This window comes from Carya illinoinensis, chromosome 1 (assembly GCF_018687715.1).
Source record: "Carya illinoinensis cultivar Pawnee chromosome 1, C.illinoinensisPawnee_v1, whole genome shotgun sequence".
Taxonomy (NCBI): Eukaryota; Viridiplantae; Streptophyta; class Magnoliopsida; order Fagales; family Juglandaceae; genus Carya; species Carya illinoinensis.
In genome coordinates, this window is record NC_056752.1 from 26,831,981 (window position 1) to 26,856,338 (window position 24,358).

Below are 24,358 nucleotides of genomic sequence, written 5' to 3' on the forward strand. Positions count from 1 at the left end.
AAAATCTAGACCCATTGAAGAACTTATCTCAAGAACTCAGATTATAGGAAAAGACGCTACAAAGGTTGTGATTTATCTTTAATAAATTCAAAAGTTTATTCAAAAATAAGAGAAGATAAAATGAACTCATAATAAAAAATATTCATCAAATTTCATAAACTTTTTGAACAGTGTGGCTACAGTAGTTTAAATAAGCAATCCCTAATTAAAAATACCCCAAAAACCCTAGGCGCCCCACATGAGATCTTTCCCAAAAATACCCTAACTGAAATTATCTCCAAGTTATCCTATATGGCCGGCGCGCCCCCTAGTAATTCATAACATACAAAGTTCTCTTAAAATTCTAGTTCAACAAAATAAAACATATGTGGGTTAAGTATCCTCAAGTCTAATTATTCTAGACTAATTCTTATAGCTAATAAAATAAGTCCTTTTAATAAAATAAACAAGTCCAAGACCTTCCATTTTGTACTCTTCATTGTCTTGCATCAAATGGATCAAAACTAGTTTTCCTTCTTTTAAACTCATGTTGAATGTTGGAGTCTTGTTAGGTTTGTTCCAAGTGAATTGCACACATCCTTGCGTACCTTCCTTGACCTTCCTACCTCTTGACCTTGTAGTTGGTCCATTTAGAACTTGTAAATGATATTTAAGACTTGGTCCACCTTAGTGCACATCACTAATTCAAGAATATTAACATATATACATCCATCGTGGCAGCTGGGTGCATCGATGAAGTATTAGCATCATGTGGGGGTAATTAAAAAAGCTACAATTAGCAGCCCCACATGTTCCACTTGCACATGAGAGGTTCAATGCATTGTACACAAATTAGCAAGCATGTGTCTCTGAGCATTACCCCGCATGCAGGCCCCCCATTTAGATATATTCGCCACCATCTCCTTCCATCCCTTCTCTCACAGCTCCAAACCAAAATGCATGCAATCTTCCCTTCTCAGCATATTCATTGAACTCAATTTTCCCATCCTCTGATAAATATAGGATTTCAACTCCTTTCTTCTTCAAACCTCTCTCTCGACATCTCATTCTCTACCAAAATGGTTTTTGCCAGCTTCAGTGAAGAGATCTATCTATCGTTTGCAATCTCGATACTGGTGTTTTTCTATCTCGTTCTGGTAGTCTTGGAGTCTCCATGGAGCAATAGTGGTGGAGTTTGTATCTTGCCCCTGGATTGCTGCTTTCCAACACTTAGGGTTGCAGAAAAGATGTCAACAGTGAGTGATTCCAAAGGGAAGCCGAGAACTGGAGTACTCTATGGGAATCTGCAGTAAAAGAGAGATGTAATATATATATTTTCTAGGCTACATGTGAGAATTCTTGGGTCTTTCACTCTTTCTTATTGTCAATGCTAATTTAGTGAAGCAGCAGCAAATTAGTACCATTCATTCCCTCGATTTTATTTTATTTTTTAAAATTTCATTTTCTTCTTTCAAGGGTTAGTCTAATTAGTTCAACTTTTGCATGCAGATACTGGATTTTGTATTCTTGGTGTTTTTCTTTCCCTGCACCTTCTTGATTTCGGGACTCTTGCTTAGGAATTCAGTTCTCAAGAATTCATCATGTGGGATTGATCGAGTTCTTGGGATCTAAATTTAGATTGTATCTACAACTATAAGCATCCGGCCCGGAGCTATATTAACGTACGATCTGACAATTAATACTGATAACTCATGCGACTGAGAGCTCAAATTTGTAGTGCTTAACTGTGAGTTACAAGATATCAATTGTGATCGATCATTAATCCACCTATCAAACATTATTGTCACCGAAAGCGAAACAATAGCATGAAATGTTCTCCATATGTTTTCCATATTGACCCAAGTATACATACATACATACATACATACATACATGTGTGTGTGTTAAGTTCTTCTTCTGGTTCAGAAGTTTTTGGCTCCTAATTTTCAGTGAGACTTAGGTTGGGTAATATCTTCCTTTTTGGTACAGTTCTCAACGCGATCTTATAGCCAAATCATGAATATAGCTCAGAAGGGATTGGTTATAAATTCTGCAACATATAATGGAAGCCCCATGCCATCACATGCATGGCTAGGGATCAGATCCAAAGATATATAAATATAAACTAGATATAAACTAGAGAGTTGGATGCATGGAGAGCAGGTGTTATTTATTTAATTATTTTTGTATAATTTATATGTCAGCATTTGAAAGGCTGGTGGCATAATCATGTCATCGATCTGCAGAACATATGAGTAAAATGCTCAATCAATTAAATATCAAGAGTAATACTGTGGACGTGTTTCACACACCTTTCTAATCTGCAACCAGAGAAAGGAAATTGGCTTGGATTTGGGCCTATGTCGCCTCTGATACCTAAATCAGTAGAGTTTGACTGTGCTCCAATGGTTGGTATCTTAGCTCATGTACCTTGGGTGCGTACCTTGCTCAATATTTATACAAGGCTTGTTGTCTTAGCTTGGTAATTCCCTCAATCTTTTGCATTTGGTGCTTCCTTCTTTTTGTGTGCGCTATCAGCATTTAAGCTTCTCTTGAATTGTTTTTCCGATATACGTTACCAACCTGCATTATCTCCTATAGAAAAAATATTTATAACCGTAAATTATGCAATCGCTATATAACCACTTTGAAAAAAGAAATAAAATATGTGATTCACATAAAAAAAAAAAATTAATTTTTTAATAATAGATCTCACTCTTTTTCAAAATAATTATGTAGTATTTACACATTTTATGATTGTACCTAAAATTACTCTATCCCCTATTAAGGCTATACCAATTTGGAAGGACTTAGTAACGCCTCAATGTGCGCCCCATGTCTCCTGAACCGGCGAGTCCCTTTTATCTTCAACTTCGGTTCCTCGAATGGGCGCATGGGCTTAGCCAAGGCCGCTGCATACCATGTAGGGCTCGTCTATCTTCCAGGGTTAGGAAGGGGAAGGACCCAACAAGTAATATTCCTCTTTATTATTGAATTTCCCATCAATTTATAATAATATCATTCTCAATCACACCAATTAATACAACCTATTTTATAAATTCATCATTCAAACACAAAACAATTTTTAAATTTAAATTTTCGACTTTTTCATATAATTATTACCTAAATCATTATAATTTTTACAAATTTCAAAACAAAACACAAAAATCAATACTACTCTTTCAAAATTCAAAATAAAAAAATATTAAAAAATTATTTTCTAACAAATTTTTTAATTTTATAATATTTTTATTCAACTTTCTCTCTCTCCTTACCGAAAATTCAAGATAATATCTTAACTCAAATCATTTCACTGGTATTCGCAGAACCACCTAAAGAGTCATGCTATCAGGAATGGCAAATTCAATTAACACAAGAATTTCTTCAAACTTGTATTCAACATGGTCTATTTCAATGCACAATATGTATCTACATGTAAACTACAAGTACTGATCTAGCCTTCCTTGATCAAGAGAAACCATCATAGTTATATATATCTTATAGCCTTATCAAATAAATTGCACAATTTACAACACAATACAATTTGTGACTAAATGACAGAGAATAATTAGTCATCCCATGAAACATATGTAGCAAAAGATTTGGTTAAGATATGCCATATTCCAACAAAGTAGTAAAAAAGAGATATGTCCGAATTGGACATTCATTAATCTTGAAAAAATAAATGAAATACATAAGCTCCATTGATTTCTAGAATATATCTTTATATATATAAAGTGGCTATCTAACGGAATTTTATTGGTTTAACGGTTTTTGTTGTTTTACCGTTAAAATTAACGCCGTTAGTTACATGAATAAATTAAAGTGGCTCTCTTTTCTTAAAAATTCTTAATTTTTTAATCTCTCTCCCCAATCACTTATGAATAAATTCATAATTATTAAAATTCATGCAGCATGCATGATCCTGTAACCTATGCATTGATGATCATTTATTTATGAGGTATATTAGATATCTATATATATATATATATATATTCTATTATATATATCTATATAAATTATATAAATATATATTCTATATTCTATTATATATATATGATCTTTTATATAAATTATAATTTATATATCAATTTATTTATGTGATTTAAAATTTTTATTCATTCCTTATATAAACAAAGAGAAATGTAAAATAATTAAGTTTAAATATATTTACCAACTACATTTACGAATACAATTATCCTAATAAAATATTATTTATTATCAATTTAAATTCATTATGAAACATTAAAATCAAATAATAATATCTTATAAAAACCTTAGTATTTTATTTCTTTATAAAAATTATGTTACTTTTTAAAAATAATCGCTTTATTAAATTAAGAAAACGTGCTATGCACGTTCCTTTACTGTTAATAGTTTATCTCCTGTGCTGCACATATTTGTTTCAAGATTCATTTTTTTTTTTATAAATTCTAAATGCTTTAAAACTGATTTAAGTCTATCTTACTATTTGATGTTAGAATTTATATATTTTTTTTCTAAAAATATTACATTATTATTCAAAATTTTTTTCTTAATAAAAATAATATTTCTATACACTGGACGAACGTTCCTTGGATGTTGCCCAACTACTAGTATATATATATATATATAATTTTAACAAATTCCATGCACGTTCCCCTTGCGTTACATGCCATTTTCCAAAAATCAAGGACAGTTTATGCCATAATGCGATTAAAACCCAGTTTCACTATTAATGATATATTGTTTCGATCAACTAATCGAATTTTGGTAGATAAAACATTTTACTTTCAGTTGTGTGGGCCTTTCAACAAACAGTTACATCGCAATTCTCCGACCCAACTCAGCGGACTGTCCGTGAGAATTAAGACTGTTCAAGAAAATTCTAATGCATATTGAATATTGAGTGAAAGCCAGAAATAGAAGTATATAGACGAAATACATGTATCAGTGGAATCAAATTGAGTTTGAAGTTAACGACGCAAGCTCACGTAAGAACAACTCTGCATTTAAAAAGAAAAAAGAGAAAAATGATATTTGCAATAGTTTACAAGTACCGCGCAATCACTTTAATAAAAATAAATAAATATAAAACCCACATAAAAAAATGAATTAATTTTTTAACAGTAAACCTTACTCTTTTTTTAAAAGACTACAACACTTCACTCCATATAACATAACTCATCTAAAGGGAGAAAGCAAGACAAAAAGTAATAGAAAGAAAATGGAGCCAAAAGAACAAACAGATGGGTACTATTATAGACATGAACAAGTTCCATCGTCACAGCTCACACCTGAATATAAATAAAACATAATACATTACCAGCAACAATATATTTTTGTGGGGTACAAAGAAAGCACAAACGGTGCTGGTTTAAACCCACATTAGACGAGCATATATAGAAGCCCATTTTTGCCCTTATTTATTTAAAATCGATTGCATTAAAAAAATAAAAATAAAAATAAAATAAAATAAAATTTAAAAATTAAAAGGGAACAGAAAGGAAAGGCAAAAGTTCCTGAACAAGAGAAATTATTTGCCTTCACTTTACTCGATGTGGAACCATTTACCAGATCAGCAACAAAAGCAAGTTGCAGAACTCCCCCCCTAATTTTGTCAATTTATAGAGGAAACCTATATACAGATCAATAGTTTATAGCGTTCAATACAACACACCTGACACGTACAAGGCTATTGTTTTTTAACCCTTTTCTTTCACACACCCATTCAATAGCCTCAGAAACCGGAGCCACCAAAGACTTCCACACCAGCTACACCCCTCAAATTTAGCTTTGGTTCTCAGCTTCTTTGAGGGGTCTACCGTCCATAATTGTCTTTGTACAAATTTCACCGTCGCTGCTGGTTGCACATCTCACATCTGGTGGCAGACTTGACATTGGCGTACGTACATTGATCACAAGACCAGTAAATGTTATCGTCAGCACTTTTGCTCGAACCAGTGGTGGTTCGAGTTGGCCCTTTAACCCTTCCGCCTCGTCCCTTGCTGGAGGCCCCATTTTTTGTGCTCGTAGTCTTGCTGCAAGACCCATTGGTGCCCACATCTGACAAACCGTTCTCTAATGCCCTAACCAGATTCTCAAAGTAATTCCTGGTCACACTGTTTCAATTACACAGATGAAATTGAATCAGATAAGACTCTTGACATTAACAAGCCTGATAATTGCATAGCGAACTAATTTCAGTGCTAAGGGCCAGGGTACATGCATGCAAACATCAAAATAGACAACACAGAAGTAATAACAAACGTGAATTCGACATTCGTTTTTTTTCTTTTCTTTTTTTTGCTAAGTAATGAAGTTGAAAGAATTCATTCAAAAAGTGACTCGTGAGAAGAATAAAAGCAATGCGACAATCAAAGATCTATTCCACATAAGAAACAAACAACCTTCTTAACAAGAAGAAGGGAAAAAAAAAAAAAAAACCCCAAAGAAAAACCTAACCGAAAAAAAGGAACTAAAGGAAAAGGTCCAATCCCATCAGCAGATATCACACCGCAAAACTTTCAGACTTTACATACTTCTATACCTCTAGCATGTTAGCATTTATCATAGAGTTTCTTCTAATACAAAATCCAAGCATATAAAAGATCAAAGGAAACGGGAAACTTCGCATAAAAGATATTTATGACAAATGACAGAGACAGTTGCCACTTGCCACTTTCCACATTGGGATACTTCAACCTTCTAAAGCCCTCACAAATTTTCCTTTTTATACATGCTTTGGAAACCGCATTAATAGAACAGGAGCAAAATCAGAAATAAACAAATAAAGAAGAAAATTGGGAAATCGTCCAGAAAATATTGGGGGATCATGAAGCAATAAAATGACAACAAATAGAAGGGATAACCCGTGGACAACTTTTTTGTCTCTCACTTTCTCTTGTAGTAACAGAAACTTAAAAGAGAACAATAAACTCAGCATAGAACAGACTTCTTTTTTTATAAGTAATAATAAGAACAAACTAAAACAATGCGGATATATGATGAAGTTCCAAATTGCTAAATATGAGATGTGAGTTCTAGAGATGATCACATATGCATCAAAGGAATATCAATACCTTATAGTGGCTCCATTTGTTTCAATAAAAGTACTTATGATCACATATGCATCAAAGGAATATCAATACCTTATAGTGGCTCCATTTGTTTCAATAAAAGTACTTATGAATACAGAACCAAGCAGAAAAATAGCTTCAAGTGTGCAAAGAATTAAAATGTTCCTACTTCTGCCAATGTTTTATACACAATAACTACCTGGTCAGTCCAGCTAGCTTTGTACGGAAATCATTGAAATCATTTGATGATTTGCTCTCAGCATTTAAAAACTGTTGTAGTTCCTTCTCTGCACATTGATGAAGCCTTTCCAAACCAGACTCTGCCTCACCTGAAGATAAGATTGTTACACGTGTGAAGACTACTCACAAATACAGCTTGCATTCAATTCTTTAACATTTCAAGCAAAATATCTATATACCTTGCAAGTACTCAAAAAACTGTTTCTTAGCATGCTCATGCTCAGGTAGGTAATAGCCATATGCATAAGTCCATTTCAGCACTCGCCTACATTCAACTATCTGCAAGCATGCCACATAAAGGCCATAATATGTATATTGTCAGCATTTCAAACCATTTTTTATTTTCTTTTATAATTAAAAGTAAAACTTTATTAATAGAAAAGGCATAGCCCAAGTACACAGGGAGTATACAGAGAATATGCCTAAGTACCACTAAGCACTAGTCAGGGATACAAGCAAATTACAAAAACTGTCCTCATTACAAATAATGAGCGAAGCCCATGAAATGAGTATATAATAAAAGAATCTCTTCAGCTCTTCCAAGGAACGCTCCCAGTCTTCAAAGCAAGCATTTCAAACGAATTGGAAGAAGAAGACTGAAATGTTCTAATTACAGAGTCAAATTTTGTGCTAATTTGCTTTCATATGCTGATCATTTTTCCCAATTGAAAAGATTAACAAGAAGAACAAGTAAAGAATTATATGGGGTCCGATTAAGTACTTGAAAGTGAAACAGCAATTGCACCCCTGAATAATGAAGTGCAGAAAAAGTTGTAGACTGTCTGAGGTTCCCTTATTTTTAATTTACCAAGAGAAAGCATCCAAATCAAAACACTTAAAGCCAGCTCAGCAATAAGTGTTTTTCTTTTCTTTTGTCATCAGCTAGGTTGTCACACTGATGAAAATACTCGTTTACATGGTAATTTCCTATAAACCAAGCTTGAGCAACAGCAGGCTAGTTGCTTGACAGGTATGGTTTGCAAGGAATGAGCCCAAATACATTAGTACATAACCATATTCAGAACACGGTCCACTTAAGTTATGTTAGGATAAATACCCCATCAAATGAGCTATGATACCCCATATGATAAGCGAGGGTAGATGGTGTATGCGATCCCACATTACTTGAGAATGAGAAGTTCTTGCTCTTTGTAATGTTCCAATGGGACTCCAATTGTATCATTGACTGTCTTTTTGGAGTATAGGTCAAGTGGTTTGAGCCTTCCATTAGAGTGTTACTACAAATAGTATTAGAGCCTTCCCAACCATAAATAATTTGAGACTTGAGCCGTGCCACCTACGATGGACGGGCACAACGAGGACATCGGGAATTTGGTTTTTTTTTTTTTTGGGGGGGGGGGGGGGGGGGGGGGGGGGGGGGGGGGGGGGGGGGGGGGGGGGGGGGGGGGGGGGGGGGGGGGGGGGGGTGTGATATCACATATGATAAGTGAGGGTAGGTGATGTGTGGGATCCCACATTGCTTAGGAAGGAGAAGATCTTGCTTTTTATAATGTTCCAATGGGGCATATTTTTTAGAACACTTTGTAGCAAGGCCATTGCTGTGGATTTTAATGGCATGGCCATGCATGATTTTCTTATCTCTAATGTGCCTACCTAGTTAGGGCATTAGTGTTGTAATACTGGCTTTGCCATTGATCAATACAATTTGTTTATTTATCAAAAAAAAAATAATGTTCCAATGGGGCTCCAATTATATCATTGACTAGTCTTTTTGGAGTATAAGTCAAGTGGTTTAGGCCATATATTCGGGCATTACACGAATATTGTTTAATACTCATGGCTGTCATTCTGATGAAAATACTCATTTACATGGTAATTTCCTAGCAAACAAGCTTCAGCAACAGCAGGCTTGTTGCTTGATGGGTATAGTTTGCAGAGAATGAGCTCAAAAACATACGTTATGTTAGGACAAATACCCCATCAGATGAGTATTGTTTAATACTGATCCATGCTGCGCATATAAATAAAAATACAACTCTTAAGAGGTGGAGGTATTATTACTATGCCCAAAGTACCAAGTACTTGAAATGGCAAAATTATGCTTAACCCCTGAACTACCACCCCTTTTGCAATGTGACCTCCAGACTACAAATTTCAGTGCTTAGCAACCCAATTGAAATTTCAGCTGCAATATGCACCCTCTAGGGCAAGAAATAACCCAACAGCCAAATTCCTAAAACTGAAATGTTTAAATTATCCGCACCCAAAAACTTATCAAAAAAAAATTATCCACACCCAAAACAGAAGGCAACTATGCATTTATGGGCACTTTGGAAATTTCAATTTTAGGTAAGGGCAAATTGAACATTTCAGGCTCTAGAGGGTGCACATTGCAACTAAAGTTTCGAATTGAGATGTCCTGAGCCCAAATTAATCACTTGAAGGTCACTCTGCAAAGGGATGGTAGTTCATGAGGTTAAGAGCAATTTCTTCAATCTGAAATAAAGAGGGAGGTGAAATGAGCTTCATAATGTTTCTCCCTGATCATCCTGCTTTGGTTTGATGTATCAGTATTTTAAAACTGGGGATCAAATCACAAAATATTTAGATCTTCATATAATCAGTTCACATGCATTATATGGCTTATCGGCATGTGTATTTCCACATATTTAGTTGATATAGAATAAGAAATAGTCCTACAATTGTAAATGCACCTAGCAGTGAGCAAAGAAGTTACCTGCATCCAGGCCTCTATAATGAACTTGAGCTGTGACTCAGGTGTGCACTGTAGGTCACTAAGCTTCTCAAGCTGCAAAAACCAAGTAATTCAACCCAGTCATTAAACGACCTCCAGAAGCAGTTATAGTACCAAAAGGCTGCTCAAAGGTCATAAGAAAGGAATAATCTGGATTGGACATTGGTTGAATAGTAGTGCAATGGGTTGAGTTAAGATGTTTTATTGGATTTTGGGAAATGAGAGAGAAAAGGTTGAATAAAAATATTATAAAATTAAAATATTGTTAAAATATAATTTTTTTAATATTATTTTGGTTTTAGAATTTCAAAAAGTCGAATTGTTTTTTGTATTTTGTTTGGAAGTTTGGGAAAGTTGTAATAATTAGGTAATGATTAGATGAAAAAGTTGAAAATTTGAAATTGAAAAGTGTTTGTATTTGAGTGATGTTTGGGAAGGAGATGAGGTAAGATGGCTTCCCAAACAGTGCCCAACTTAAACAGTTCTTATCACATAATTTTCCATTCTCCAGTGCTTTTTCTTCAAGGATGACTCCAGTGTTCACTCCATGGCATGTTTTGTAGAACACCACCAAAAGAAAACCAGCATAATTTCTTTAAAATGTTTTTAATTCTTATCCAAGTAGAATACAAATACACACAAAAAAAGTCACATAAATTTTCTTTTTAGTTGGACACAGACTGCCATGCATTAACCAAGTTCTCAATATTGAAAATATATTAAAAAGAAAGCATCTAAAAATGTTTCAATAAAAAATAGCATACACAAACTCATCAACACCCGCCCACTTTATAATCCCCCAAATAAAGACAGATATGTGTGCACGCGCGTGTGTGTGTGTTGGTATATATTTATATCAATGCATATATTCCCGCCCACTTTATAATCCCCCAAATAAAGACAGATGTGTGTGTGTGTGTGTGTTGGTATATATTTATATCAATGCATATATTGAGAGAGAGAGAGAGAGAGAGAGAGAGAGAGAGAGAGATTACATGCACAGTTTGCATTTGATGTAAATCTGCCAAAGCTTTTTGCCTCGACTGCCAGAAAGAACATAAAAATTGCAGATTATACTTAAAAAACAAATTTAAATTCAGGAATAAAAGCATGTTCACTTTGCACACAACATTTTGAATACAAGGATAACAAAAAGCTGAGGAAAACAACCAAACAATTTCGAATGACATGATACCACTTTTTTTTAGTAACTGCAACAAGGTAGTTTCTGTCAAAAATGATCTATACCTTTTCACTACAAAAAAACATTGAAATAATAACCACCAAAACTTTTTTCAGGAAAAATTAACAATACATTGCTATGTAGAGTCTTTGATTAACAAAGAACACGCCTAAACGAATAAACTGACAGAGAGCTCTGAACATCTCAAAAATCATAGTTGATAATTTGGTTTGAAAATAATAAAGCTTTTTACCGCCCACACTACACAAGCTTTATAGCAACAGTTGCTTTTTTAGGTTAGGAGTTGTCATCAACACTATCATCAATTTCCCCCCTCTACTTTCCTTTTTAAGTTGATCTAATTTTAAGCCACAAGAAAACTTCATTCAGACCCCATTAACGGCTAGATATAAAATACCCCAAAGTATCTCTTAGGACCTCTTTACAACCCCTTGAACCAGACTTCTATACCATATTGTTATGCCTTCCAACACTGAATTCACTCGTATTTTTATAACTTCTCTCAGCCAGTATACCGTTGTCTAACCTCCCGAATTCCCTGAAGCAACTAGAGAGAAAAATCCTCAAAATTCTTTGCTTCCATTTCAACCTCTGAAATGGGTCAAGACAAAGTCAATTTTGTCCTATTTGCCCTCATAATTCTTCGAGTGACCTTCCTATTGTAACACTCCAATTCCACAGGCAGTTTACTAGGTAAAACATGGCTTTATAACTTATTTCTGGGAAGCTTCAAATTGACTAGTTTTTGAAGTTACAGCACAGATGTGGCTAGCGCTTTCCCTGGGCCATAACATTTTCAAACCAAGAACCTCTCTCTATTGAGTCGGACCATCTTTTCCTGTGCTAAATGACCATAATTGGGTTTGAAATAGAGTTCATGTCAATAAATACTATACACTTTGGAATTTTAAAAGTTGGGAATACTTCTTCCCTCTATAACACTTCATCCTATTTCCTCTGTATCTCTCATTTATTATAATTAGTAATTGAGGAAAACCTTTCAAACAAGTCCACAATCAGTTCATAAACAGAATAAAAAAATAAAAAATAAAAAATAAACAATTTTTTCGTGCACTTTGTGAGGGTGTGCAACTAGCTAATTTAAAGGCTGAAATAGACATGAAAGAATAGACAATAAAAAGTGGTAAAAAGGGTGGTAAACTTCGATACATAGACAAAAACTTAATAAGTTCTAAAGAAATTTCTAGCAATCGGCTATTTATCCCAACCAGGGAGGAGAAAACAAGCAATAACCAACCAAACAGATATAAGGATCCATTGCACAAGATATTAAACAGAGATAAATTTGAGAAATTTGCACATACCAATTGATTGCTTGCCCAACGTTCATAATAATGAGTGTATCTCTCCAACGAATTCTTTGCCATTTCTCTTCTTCTCTCAGCCTCATCATACTAAAATGTAGCAATATGAAATTATCAAAGGTAGGAAAGAAAAGATTAGCTAATCGCAGTTGAAATCATAAATATTATCAGTACCAGGACCACTATGCAATCCATTGACTGAATGACCAAAAAGAGGTATTACGCCCACTTACCACTCCCTCTTGTTTGGCAACCTCATAACGATTACAAGCATAGAAGCCCCCTGTCCTCTCACCATGATCTTGCCATGCACCTAGGCACAGCCTGCATTGACAACAAATGAAGTTCAGGCAACTACATTAGACCACATGTCAGTGAAATCATTAAGTCATAACAGCAACAGATCTTTGAATGTGTAAACATTCATTATGACACTTACCAGCAAAATTCAAATTTACAGGGAGGTGTGCATGTCATATGCATGCACCCTTGGTTCTTTTCAATCGGCCGCTTGCATTTAGGACAGGGCTTGGAATTGGCTAGTATCCTGAGTTTCATTACATCAAAAGGTAACATTTTGCAGCAAAAGTTAAAAAAAATATCAACAATTGTGACACTATATATTAGAAAGCTATCTAAACAAACAAAAAAAAAAAAAAATGAAATAGAAAACAGGAAGTATATACATCTCCAACTGTAGAGAAAAGTGCAACACAAGCAAGCACTTCAAGTGGCAAGATGCACATCAAAAATAAGTTTTCTTATAGGCAATCAGGAAATTTCATTAAAGATAATAGGCATAACCCAAGTACACAAGTTGTATACATGAGTAATACCTCACTAGGATTTACAACCAAAACAAGAAAATCTTCGACACTTAGTCCATTAAAACCTGTCGCCACTGCCCAAAGGAACAATGTTTTGTTCCTTCCCAAAGGAACAATGTTTTGAAGAAGAAAGCTTTAAGCATGCCCAATTCTGCTCGACCCTCAAAGCTTCCATCATTTCTCTCCCTCCAAAAAGCTCCAACGCAAATAGAGTGGAGCCATCTTCCAGATTGGCACCACTTGTGAATTGCCTTGGAGACCTCTCTAACTCACTAGAAAGTCTATCAACTTTCTAGGCATGACCCATGCTAATCCCACTCACAAAAAAGTAAAAACAATCATCCCATAAGGTCCCAGCCCCCTCACAATATATAAGCAAATGAATCACTGTTTCACCATTCTTTTTACATATACAACACCAATCAACCACAATGATAGTGTTTCTTTAGATTGTCTATAGTGAGGATCTTTCCTAAGGAAGCTGTTCAGACAAAAAAACTACATTCAGGGGAGCTTTAGTCTTCCATGTATTACTCCACATAAAAGCAGCCATGCCTTGGCTAGTCAGAATCTGGAAGAACGATCAGATCATGAATTTTCCTTTCTTTAAGGGGCTCCAAATGATCTTGTCTGCATTTCCAACTGCTACTCGTGGGGAGTACAATAAGGTACAAAACTCAATATCAGCATCCAATTCCCAATCTTATGCTGCTATGAAGAAATCAACATTCCATTGAGGGCAGCCACTAGAGGATTTCCTGAGATCTGCTATTGAATCTTTCTTTGCCAGTGCAATCTCAAAAACAACTGGAAATATCTTTGAAGCTTCGATCTCCACACCGTGTCATGCCAAAATTTGACTCGAGAGACATCGCCAACCTCAATATACGAGTGTATCTAAAAAATCCCTCCCATACTCTTCTTATGTACTTCCACAACCCACCCCATGTGGTCCACGTACCTCATTTGAGCACCACCCATCCCTTGCTTCACCGTACTTCAAATCTATAGTGGTCTTCCATAAAGCTTCCCTTTCTTATTGTGGCGGGAGAACCACCCACCCCATGCTTATCATACTTTGAATCTATAATGGTCTTGCATACAGCACCCGTTTCTTATTGGTACCACCACAACCATTTCCCCAAAAGAACTTGGTTGAACATCACCAAGTTGCGAAAGATTGGAGTACATACCTTTGCCCAATTTACAAGAAAGAATTTAAACTCATCCCCGTCCCACTCCACAAGAAATTTCATTGTAGCTTCTCAATATGGTTAGCAACCTTTATTGGAAGTGGGAATAAAGATAAGAAGTATGCGGGTAGGTTAGAGAGAGCACTTCTGATCAAGGTAACTCTACCCCCTTTGGACAGGTATAAACCTCTTCCGGCTAACCAATCTTCACTCCATATTTTCAATCATCGCATCCCAAATACTCATCGCTTTGAAAGTAGCACCCAAAGGTCAAGGAATCCCATTGGCATATGAACATTCCCCACTGGAACAAGTTCAGACTTTGTTAAAATCACTTTCAAACTAGAGACAGCTTCAAAGCATAGCTCAAAAATAAGTTAAAAGCCTCATTTTTTAAATTACACAGCAAATGATCTAACAAAATTCCACAAGAAAAAGGTAAAACTCATTTTCATAACTCGTTGAAATCTCCATTCACATGAAGGGTAATTTTACTTCTTTAGAAGACATAATCAAATCAAGCCGAGTTCGAGTCTAACAGAGCCGAGCACAAGCTACCAATCAAGTAGTTTTAGCCCTACACTTATATCATATAAGCTCAACATGTCAGAAATTACACAAACCGACGTGCAAACCAAAATGAAGCAAACAAGAAAAAGGGCAGGAAAAATCAAAGCAGGAAAGAAAGCCTCTCCTCAAGAAGCCGAAAACCATAAACTAAGATTTGCACAAAGTTAGCAAATATTGTACACCTCCTTATTTAAAAATCCCAGAACAGGATGTAGCATGAAACTGCCAATTGTTAGAAGGAAAGCAAAGAAAGTAGATACAAATATCCTAAAGATAAATCCAGGAAGCATAGCCAAGAGTAGATTATAGATGCTAAAATATAATCTCTACCAGTTCATGTTTTCGGACTCGGCACTATTCTTCAAAATCCACTTTGAAACGGTACCACAGTCCACCGGCCGGTGAGCTTCCTCTGTACACTGCAGATCCACCAGAATGAGATTACTGATATCATACAGAATAATCCCTGCAGAAACTGGAATTATAAAATAATATTTACAAGCAAGCCAGATGAAACTTACATTCCAGCAAAAGCCAAATGAGCAGAGGCAATTAACATCATAGTTTCCATCACCAGCCTCAAAATCAACAGCATACTCACAACCTGGAGCAGGACACCACTTGGTCTAGCAAAAATGGAGTAGAAAAAACAATTATAAGAACTCAGGAAACAAGAAAGAAAGCAAGATAACATGACCGGATATACCCATCAAATGCTCCAACAAGCAAATATCATCTGGGATATATCCATCGAATGCTCTAATGAGCAAATCTCCTTTCATATACCCATTGAATGGGCTAAAGACCAAATGGTTGAGTAGATGACTAGACATTGGAACACCAATGTTACAAGTATCAATCATGGCCAATGCATGGTAATAGCCAGTCACTTCTCAAGAGTAATAGGTGCGAGCAAGAAATAATAGCATGCAAAGAATTCTAACCATTCAACAGAAAATCTAACATACAAAAAGTAGAGAATGACAGATAAAGAGCAGTAGAGCACAAGGGGGAAAGAGACTGGCCTGCTGCCATGCTTTAAAAATATATATGCTAAGAAAAAGCATTACCCACAGCAGTACGAGACATTAAAACCTTATAAATCGCATTTTCAAATTAATAAACTTAAGAAACATAGGAAGTGACAGCTGAAACCAATTCATTATAAAAATATACATAGGAAACTACAGATCATGACATGTACAAGAGACAAACTTGGGATAAAGAGAATTTTGTGATATCCATATAGAACCAAATTGGGAAAAAAAAAAAATGCAGCATCCTCCAAACCTTTTTTCTATTAATAAACCACAACACTTAGAGAGCACAAAAAGTCAGTTTCATCTTGGTCCAGAGTCCAATACTATGTTCGATATCAGACTTTTATTACCGTTAAGTTACAAATATCCCCAGTGGATCTTGAACTAATAACACCACCCTCTATCCTGTTTCTATGAGTAAGTTTAATGAAATCTACACCATATATCAATGTAAAGACCACTGTCTATAAACACGTATTCCATTTCTGAACAGAATGGTTTTTCTAAAAAATGCAGCTTAGAATCACATTATGAACTAATGATTGGTAAAAATCCATACATTGAAATCATAATGGCAGGGTCTCAATTACATTACATACCTTCTTACTGTCTTCAATATAAGACCGAAGAAGGTATCGTGAGTACCTCTCCTTGTCCTCATCAGAAGCCAATGAATTGATCATATCTTGACCAACAGCAGCACCACAAGATGGATCAGGACATCTCAGCATCAAACATCCTGGACCATCATTAATGGATGTCCTGATGTACCCTGCAAAGTAAAATACTCCAGAAATGAGTTACAAGCAAAATCCTCAAAACAAAAAGAGGGGAAGTATGAAAACATAATACAGTAGAGGATAATTGTATTCCTTTTCTCTAAGTGGGAAAAATAAGGCATGCATCCAATTAACAGCAAGTCATATATGGGATACACGTCATATACAATCATCACCTACAAAATACAAATAGCTATGATCATCGTGACACCACCACAGTTTCTCCTCAAATTGTTGATCATTGAGTTGGATGCCAGCCAGTACAAAACCTATTAAAACAGGACCATCTATTCCACCAAATATCACTTCAGCAATGTCACCAAGTGCAACCACCAAGTTAAAGCATGCTGACCACTCACATAAATGCAACCATCACCTCTGCCACCAAGTCAATCTTGATGAGAGCCATTGGGGAGCTACAAATTGTCTACCACAAATGCATCCTTAGGCCTAACAAGGTTGAATGGATTCGGGAAACCTCATTTCAGGAGCCGATCACCACACCAGAACTCTATTTGGATCCATTTGCCACCTCAGATCAGTGTACTAAGAGAACTCCCCCTAACCCCATCAGGCATTTTTTCACAACCCAATCCCACAGCTCTCATCCACCACATTAGAGCACCATCCACCGCCATGTACTACTATACTTCATCTATCACTAGCATAGCACCAAAGCAACTTTCACAAAAAGAACTTCATTAAATGTAATCAATATTCTGACGACCAAAACATTCATAGTATAAAATGATCTTGGGTTGTGGAAAATAATCAAGGAGGGGCCAAACTCCACCCCTTCCTCCCATAAAGGTTTGCAAGGTAGATCCCCTCCCCCTCTGCACCAACCCCAACATGCGAAGAGGCAGACAGGTAGGGCCTGTTTTTTCACTACTTTGTTTTTTAGGATCTGATGTGAGGATGACACCTGGAAATATCCTGTTGGTATAATGCAGGGTCTAACATGAGGTAACAAGGACTTCTCTGTACTTTATTTATTTGATTTTTATTTTTGGAACTGGTTTCGAAACCAAAATAAGAGTTGCAAATATCCAAAACATATATAGATGATGCAGATTTACAATAAATAAATAACCAAAAAAAAAACTACATCAAAATTAGAGTTTATCAGACAAACCTGCCCAGCATAAAGTACAAAACGGATGACCACAAGCAGCTGATTTAATGCCATCACGAGGAAGGGTTTCAAAACAAATGCCACATGCAAGCTGAAATGGATAACATGTGTATAATATTAGTAACTCATAGGCAGCAGAATTCAGAAAAGAAAGCCAGCCATAACCAACCCTAAATTTCACACTGAATGTTTTTACCTATCAAACAAAATTCACAATATAATGTCTACATAGCTTACTTCTCTAGCATTGGGAAATTGAAAAACTGGCTCCTCTAGCAACCCAACGGTTTTACGCACCCGTTCTTCATCAGCAAACCACGCATCATGTATGTTACTTACACTCCTGCAATGCCAACTTTCTTCAGAATACTAACATCAAACAATTGAAATCAAAAGCCCAATCTTATCAATTCCATACCCTAAGAGAAATTCATGTCATATGGGTGAGAAAAACGAAGAGATATTGGTTTACCAGTTAAAGTGCCGGAGTAAGATGCTTGAAGCAACTCGAGATATGGAAAGAACAGTGGATACTCTTGTGATATCATCCTCCTGATGTTGCCGTATATCAGATTCCTTTAAGATAGTATAGTTTTGCTGAAAAAATAAAAGAAAAAATATGTGAAATATGAAGAAAAAGACTAGAAACACCAAAACTAAGCAACTGCCATATAGCATCAAATTTCAAAAAAAAAAAAAACACCACTTAATTTCATGGAGATTTGTGTGAAAATAAGGCATCTTCCCAAGGCCAAAGCTCCTAGGAGATATGAATTTCCAACAATAACAATTTCAATCCTTCATCTTATTTCATGATCCACTTTCACTTTTGGACTTTAAAAAGAAATTTTAAGGTGGAGACCTACTCATCTAAGTTGAAGCTGTGAGTTTGGTAAGCAATTGCAAATATGACCTATTTATTTGACAAAAGAACCAAAGAACAGGTCCTAACTTCTAACAATAATGCATCAATAGAAGTGAAAGTAAAACTCCTTTTCCAACTTCAAGGTTTTATATTCAGAGTGTACAAAAGCTCCTTTTCCATGCTTTGTACAAAAGCTAATATCTGCATCTCTAGACACACGACTGCGCATATGTGACAATTTACATTTTATAGAGGTATAATTAAAATATAATTAAAGTAAAGGGGAAAATTGTAAAGTTGAAATAAAATGGTGATGTTTACAATTCTGTGCTTTCTTTGTAAGTTTAAATATGCTACTTAGTTATTTAAAAAACCAAAAACTCAACTAATGATTGGATAAGGCCAGATAGAATGGATGATTACGTTTTGTGCATTTTTTTGGAAAAAGGCTACGTATCATCTATATAATATACATAGATTTTGCACTAACTTTGTAGCGCCTCAATAGAAGGCCCAAGCCACATAGCCCATACTCCAAAAGGATTAGTCAATGATAAAATTGAAGCCTCATTGGATCATTATAAAGGGCAAGAATTCCTCATTCCCAAGCAATGTGGAATCTCATACACCACCTACCCTTACCACTTATCAGAATGGGGTATCACAATCTTCCCCCCTTATATTCTCAAGGTACTCGTCGGGCCAGTCCGTCGTAAGTAACACAGCTCAAGTACCACATTTCTAGTTGGAATAGGCTCTAATACCATTTGTAACGCCCCAATGGAAGAAGGCCCAAGTCACATGGCTCATACTCCAAAAGGAACAGTCAATGATACAATTGGAGCCACATAGGAATATTATAAAAAGCAAAAGCTTCTCATTCCCAAACAATGTGGGATCCCATACACCACCTACCCTTGTCACTTATCATAATGGGGTATCAAAAGTTGGTTTTCTAATTATGCTCCATTAGATGATATCAACATCAGATTCACAGGAATTACGATTATCAGAAAAAGAGCTTATTTTGCAATGAGCACAGAACAGTACCCTACTACCTATGAAAAAGGACAACTGCCTACCAAGCCCGTGAAATTAACAACCATAGAGTTTGTAGACCATAGCAAAAACTAGCCCACGGCCTCTAATGACATCAATAGAATATATATCTTCAATAGTAGTTTTAAACAACAACAAGGCCCTGAAATTAAAGAATATAAGATACAAAACCCTATAAAAGATGGCAAGAATAACAAGAACTGAAAGGGGGGTGGAGGGGAAGTAATCACTTTTCCACCTCCCAATCGTATTGCTCAAACAAATCAATTAGAAATACTGAAATCAGTTCTCCCGCTAGAAAAAAACCCTCACCCAATCAATCCTAGAGGACCTAGTCGCGAAGTGTTTTTCTTTCTCCTGTTTACCAAGTCGAGCTGAGCATTTCATGATTGGAAAACCCGCAATAACATAGCACACCGTATTCAGATTTTACCTTACTTTTCCTGCAGTTTAGTACGCAATCAAACGGCGCTTTCAGGAAACCAATATAACCCGAGCCACAAATGAGTTGAAAACCAAAAATCCTATGACCAAAGGATCAAGCTTTCCTTCCATTTTCCAAACTTTCTCAGCAAAAAAATAACAGAAAATCTACAAATATCCTATTATTCATTTAGCAAGCTCATATTTAAGCAACAGAAAATTCAGATGGAGAATTGAATTAACCTCAAGCCGCCGAGAATTGATATCAGCTGAATCATCCGCATCGTCTTCGACGAAGTCGAAATTGGCGTCTTCATCGTCATCGGCATCATCTTCATCGTCATAATTATAGTAATCGCTGCAAAAGTATTCCAGGGGGGTATACTCGGCCTCGCCGCTATCGAAGCCATCGTCGGGGGACTCGATGTCGTTGGCGTCGTGCATATCCTCTTCGGAGTCCATGGAGGAAGATCGCAAAGCAATAGGAGAAAGAGAGAGAAGGAGGAGAGGAGAGAATCGAAGGAGAATGAAGAGGGATTAGGGTGAGGAAGTGTTTGGTCGGAAAGAAAAGAAGAAGGAAAAATGAGGAAAAGGTAGCTGAAAAGGTGAGAGTGTTTGATTGGTTCAGGGTTTGGTTATGGGGCTGTCTTTCGCTCTTTCTTTAATGCGTAATGCAAATGGGCATGAAAAAAGCAAAAATAAAATAAAAAAGAGTAGAAATTGGTACTTGCCTCCAGTTAAAGGCAGCCAACTTACCCAAACGTGGTATTGCACTTGGAAAAGTTACTTCATTTAGAAACTTGGCATGGAATAGAGCGATTGTTATTGTAATTTTTAAATATTTTGAATAATATTATATATAATTATAGAATAAGTAAGCGTCGTATAATTATTTTTAAAAGAATTAAAATTTATTATTAAAAAAATTAATTGATTTTTATATAAATTATATATTTATTCACTTTTTTCAAATTAATTAAACGACGCTTACGCATTTACAATTATATTTATTATTTCTTTTTTTATTTATAGGAATTTATTTTTCTTCCCAAATTACAAGTGTTCTCTCAAGATAAACTTGATTACAAATGTTTATAGTTTCATCCCAATACGATTAATTATAATAATATAGTTGGTAACTTATTTTAGTCCTAAAACGTTGTATTATTAAATTTACTTATGCAACATCTTATGATTATGATAAAGCAAGAGGAATTGAAATCTCAAGAATTTGATCGATTCTTGATCACGAGAGATAGATAGACATATGAAATATGTTTTATAACATTTATTGAGCATTTAATTTTATCTAAAAAAATTATTCAAATAGTTATGAATATTGTAGTGTCTACTTTATGTACTACGTGTTTGTATTTTAGAACAAGTAGCATTGAGTTGGTAGATGAAGATAATGGGCAAGAATCTCATTTCTTGAGCATCTTGCCATGGAGGTATCAAATCGCTAATACCACTCCCTTGATGATTACTGTATGTAAAAGAGATGGATGTTAGTGCTAAGAAGGTTTGTCAAGTAAAATCAATTTTAAAAGTAATGAATTGGAATCAAAATCAGGTTTCACTCTAAAATCTCGATTCTTGACTAATAAACGAAGTTTGAACACCGTCTAGCTTTTCAAAACATCACTTTCATAATACAAGGATTGAAGATTAATTGAGTGGGTCTACTTTTCGTGTTCTTGCTATAGGATCATCGTGAATAATCGAAGGCAAATATGGGAGCTTTTAGGCTCTTTAATTGATAATTTTGGAGATTTATAGTTATGTTTCGGTAATTTTAATTAGCTTATCTGCAATAATTTTGGGGATCCCCAATTATGTTTCGGAAAGTCAAAATGTTTTTATTTCAGGATGGTTAATAACTAAAAAGTACTACAGATATAAAGAGATTACATAAAAGTAAACTCACAAATTGATATAATTTTATGTAATTTGTTGAATCTATTTTATAATAAAAATAACTTTAAAATATGATGTGCCACATCAAGTCACGTCATTTTATGAATTTACTTATATATAATTTTTTTGTGACTAAAGTATTTCTCTTACTAGTATATCCTCTTAAATTATGAGACTGTGTATTAGTTAAATAAAAAAATGAGGAGCAAGAAAGGTTTCATGTTTATTAAATTGGGTATAAGTAAGACCTATAATTGTGTGAAATAGAGTTTTCTCAAGAGAGTCATGCTTAGAATGGGATTCCATTATCATTGGATGGATTTGTTGAAGGCTTGTATTTAATCTGTCAATTATTCAATACTTATCAATGGCGAATCTTAAGTTCAGATTCAGTCTAATGGAGGGGTTTACATCAGAGTGATTCTCTACCCCCTTATCTCTTTGTTCTTTGTAGTGAAGGTTTTTCATCCCTTATAAAGAAAGTAGAATTGAATAGGCATATCACGGGCATGGCAATAAGCAGGGGAGCACCTCAGCTTAGTCATCTCTTGTTTGCATATGAGAGTATTTTATTTTGTAATGCAAATTCAGTTGAAAATAATCACATGCAGACAATACTTTCAATGTATGCAGGTGCTTCTAGTCAAATGATAAATAAGAGAAAGATGAAAACCACTTTCAACAGAAACACTAGTCTTGATGAGCAGAGAAAGATCAAGGAGTCATGGGGTGTATACGTAGCTACAAGACATGATAAATATTTAGGTTTACCGGCTTTAATGGGTAAATCAAAGATAAATTCTTTTAGAATGATTAAAGAAAGAATTTAGCATAAATTACAAGCCTAGAAGGAAAAGTTGTTATCTCTACTAGGTCGTGAAATTTTGATTAAGGCAGGTTATTCATAAGTATACCGCGAGTTGTTTTAAGCTCCCAATTGGTTATCAAAATTCAAAATGTCTCATTTCAACTCATCATTGCAACTTTTTCAAATCATCATATAAAATATAATAAATAATTTAACTTTTTTAAATCTCAATACAAAATTAATATTAAAAAATTATATTATAACAATATTTTATTCATTATTATTTAAAATATCTCATCTCATCTCGTCTGTGTAACCAAAATGGGCAAAGGTCTCGTTTGAATACGCAGTTCTAATGAGATAAGATATTTTAAATAATAGTAAAAGTTTTTAAGTTAAGATAAGATGAAATAGTTTGTAAAAAACTGTATTTGAATAGCGAAATGAGATGAGATAGTTTTTAATTTTTAGAATTTAAAAAATGTATGGGTTTCACTGTTTTATAGAGTGCCTGAATTGTGCGCTATTCATGCACTATTTATGTCAGAATTGCACTGTTCACAAACTATTCATATCAGATTGATACTGTTCATATACTGTTCATGTACTATTCATATTAGTTTTCATTATTTAACTCCAAATCATGAGATATTTTCTTCTCTATTGGCTAACCAAATCGGGCCTTAGATTGCATAAAGCCACTTATTGGACTATTTTGTTTATCATTAATAGTTGTTAACCTGTTTAGCATATGTTCATAATTACATAACATTGAAGTAAGATGTTTTAACTGCAAAGGAAAAAATTATGAAATGTCAAACACCTCCTTAAGGTTATTATAAGCTGGATATATTGATGGGAGTATGTCTGGTTTGTTTTTACAAACCATTTTAATTCAACTCATCTTATCATTACAATATTCTTAAATTTGCATACAAAATAAAATAAATAATTTAACTTTTTTAAATTTCAAAATAAAAATAAAATAAACAATTAAACTTTTTCAAATCCTAAAATAAAAATAATATCAAAAAAATATATTTTAAAACTCCCTATAAGTGTACAATATTGCAAAAAAGGAGATTACAAGGTGGAAAGTGTTAGGGCTAGTTTTGGTATTAGAGTATTATGAGAATACTCAATTATTATTCATTATTTTAACATTACTTTTGACATATTTTTTATTACTATTCATTACTATTCAATAGTTTATTATTACT

At 34.7% G+C, this 24,358-nt stretch overlaps 1 protein-coding gene and 1 long non-coding RNA gene across 2 annotated transcripts; one reads left to right on the plus strand and one right to left on the minus strand.

Moving 5' to 3' along the window:
- Window positions 1–599: 599 nt before the first annotated feature.
- LOC122314335 lies at window positions 600–1,890 on the plus strand. The gene is made up of 2 exons (XR_006243688.1): window positions 600–1,328; window positions 1,489–1,890. It is a non-coding gene; the product is annotated as an uncharacterized LOC122314335 (long non-coding RNA).
- Window positions 1,891–5,481: 3,591 nt separating this feature from the next.
- LOC122314340 (probable E3 ubiquitin-protein ligase ARI7) lies at window positions 5,482–21,084 on the minus strand. The gene is made up of 15 exons (XM_043129862.1): window positions 20,657–21,084; window positions 18,539–18,663; window positions 18,304–18,409; window positions 18,067–18,157; window positions 16,752–16,924; window positions 15,634–15,738; window positions 15,443–15,531; window positions 12,962–13,069; window positions 12,756–12,846; window positions 12,523–12,612; window positions 10,989–11,036; window positions 9,976–10,047; window positions 7,457–7,556; window positions 7,237–7,366; window positions 5,482–6,080 (listed from the first exon to the last, which is right to left on the minus strand). Exons 1-15 carry the CDS (start codon window positions 20,873–20,875, stop codon window positions 5,810–5,812), a joined length of 1,818 nt encoding a protein of 605 aa, XP_042985796.1. The 5' UTR covers window positions 20,876–21,084; the 3' UTR covers window positions 5,482–5,809.
- Between the last annotated feature and the right edge of the window lie 3,274 nt (window positions 21,085–24,358).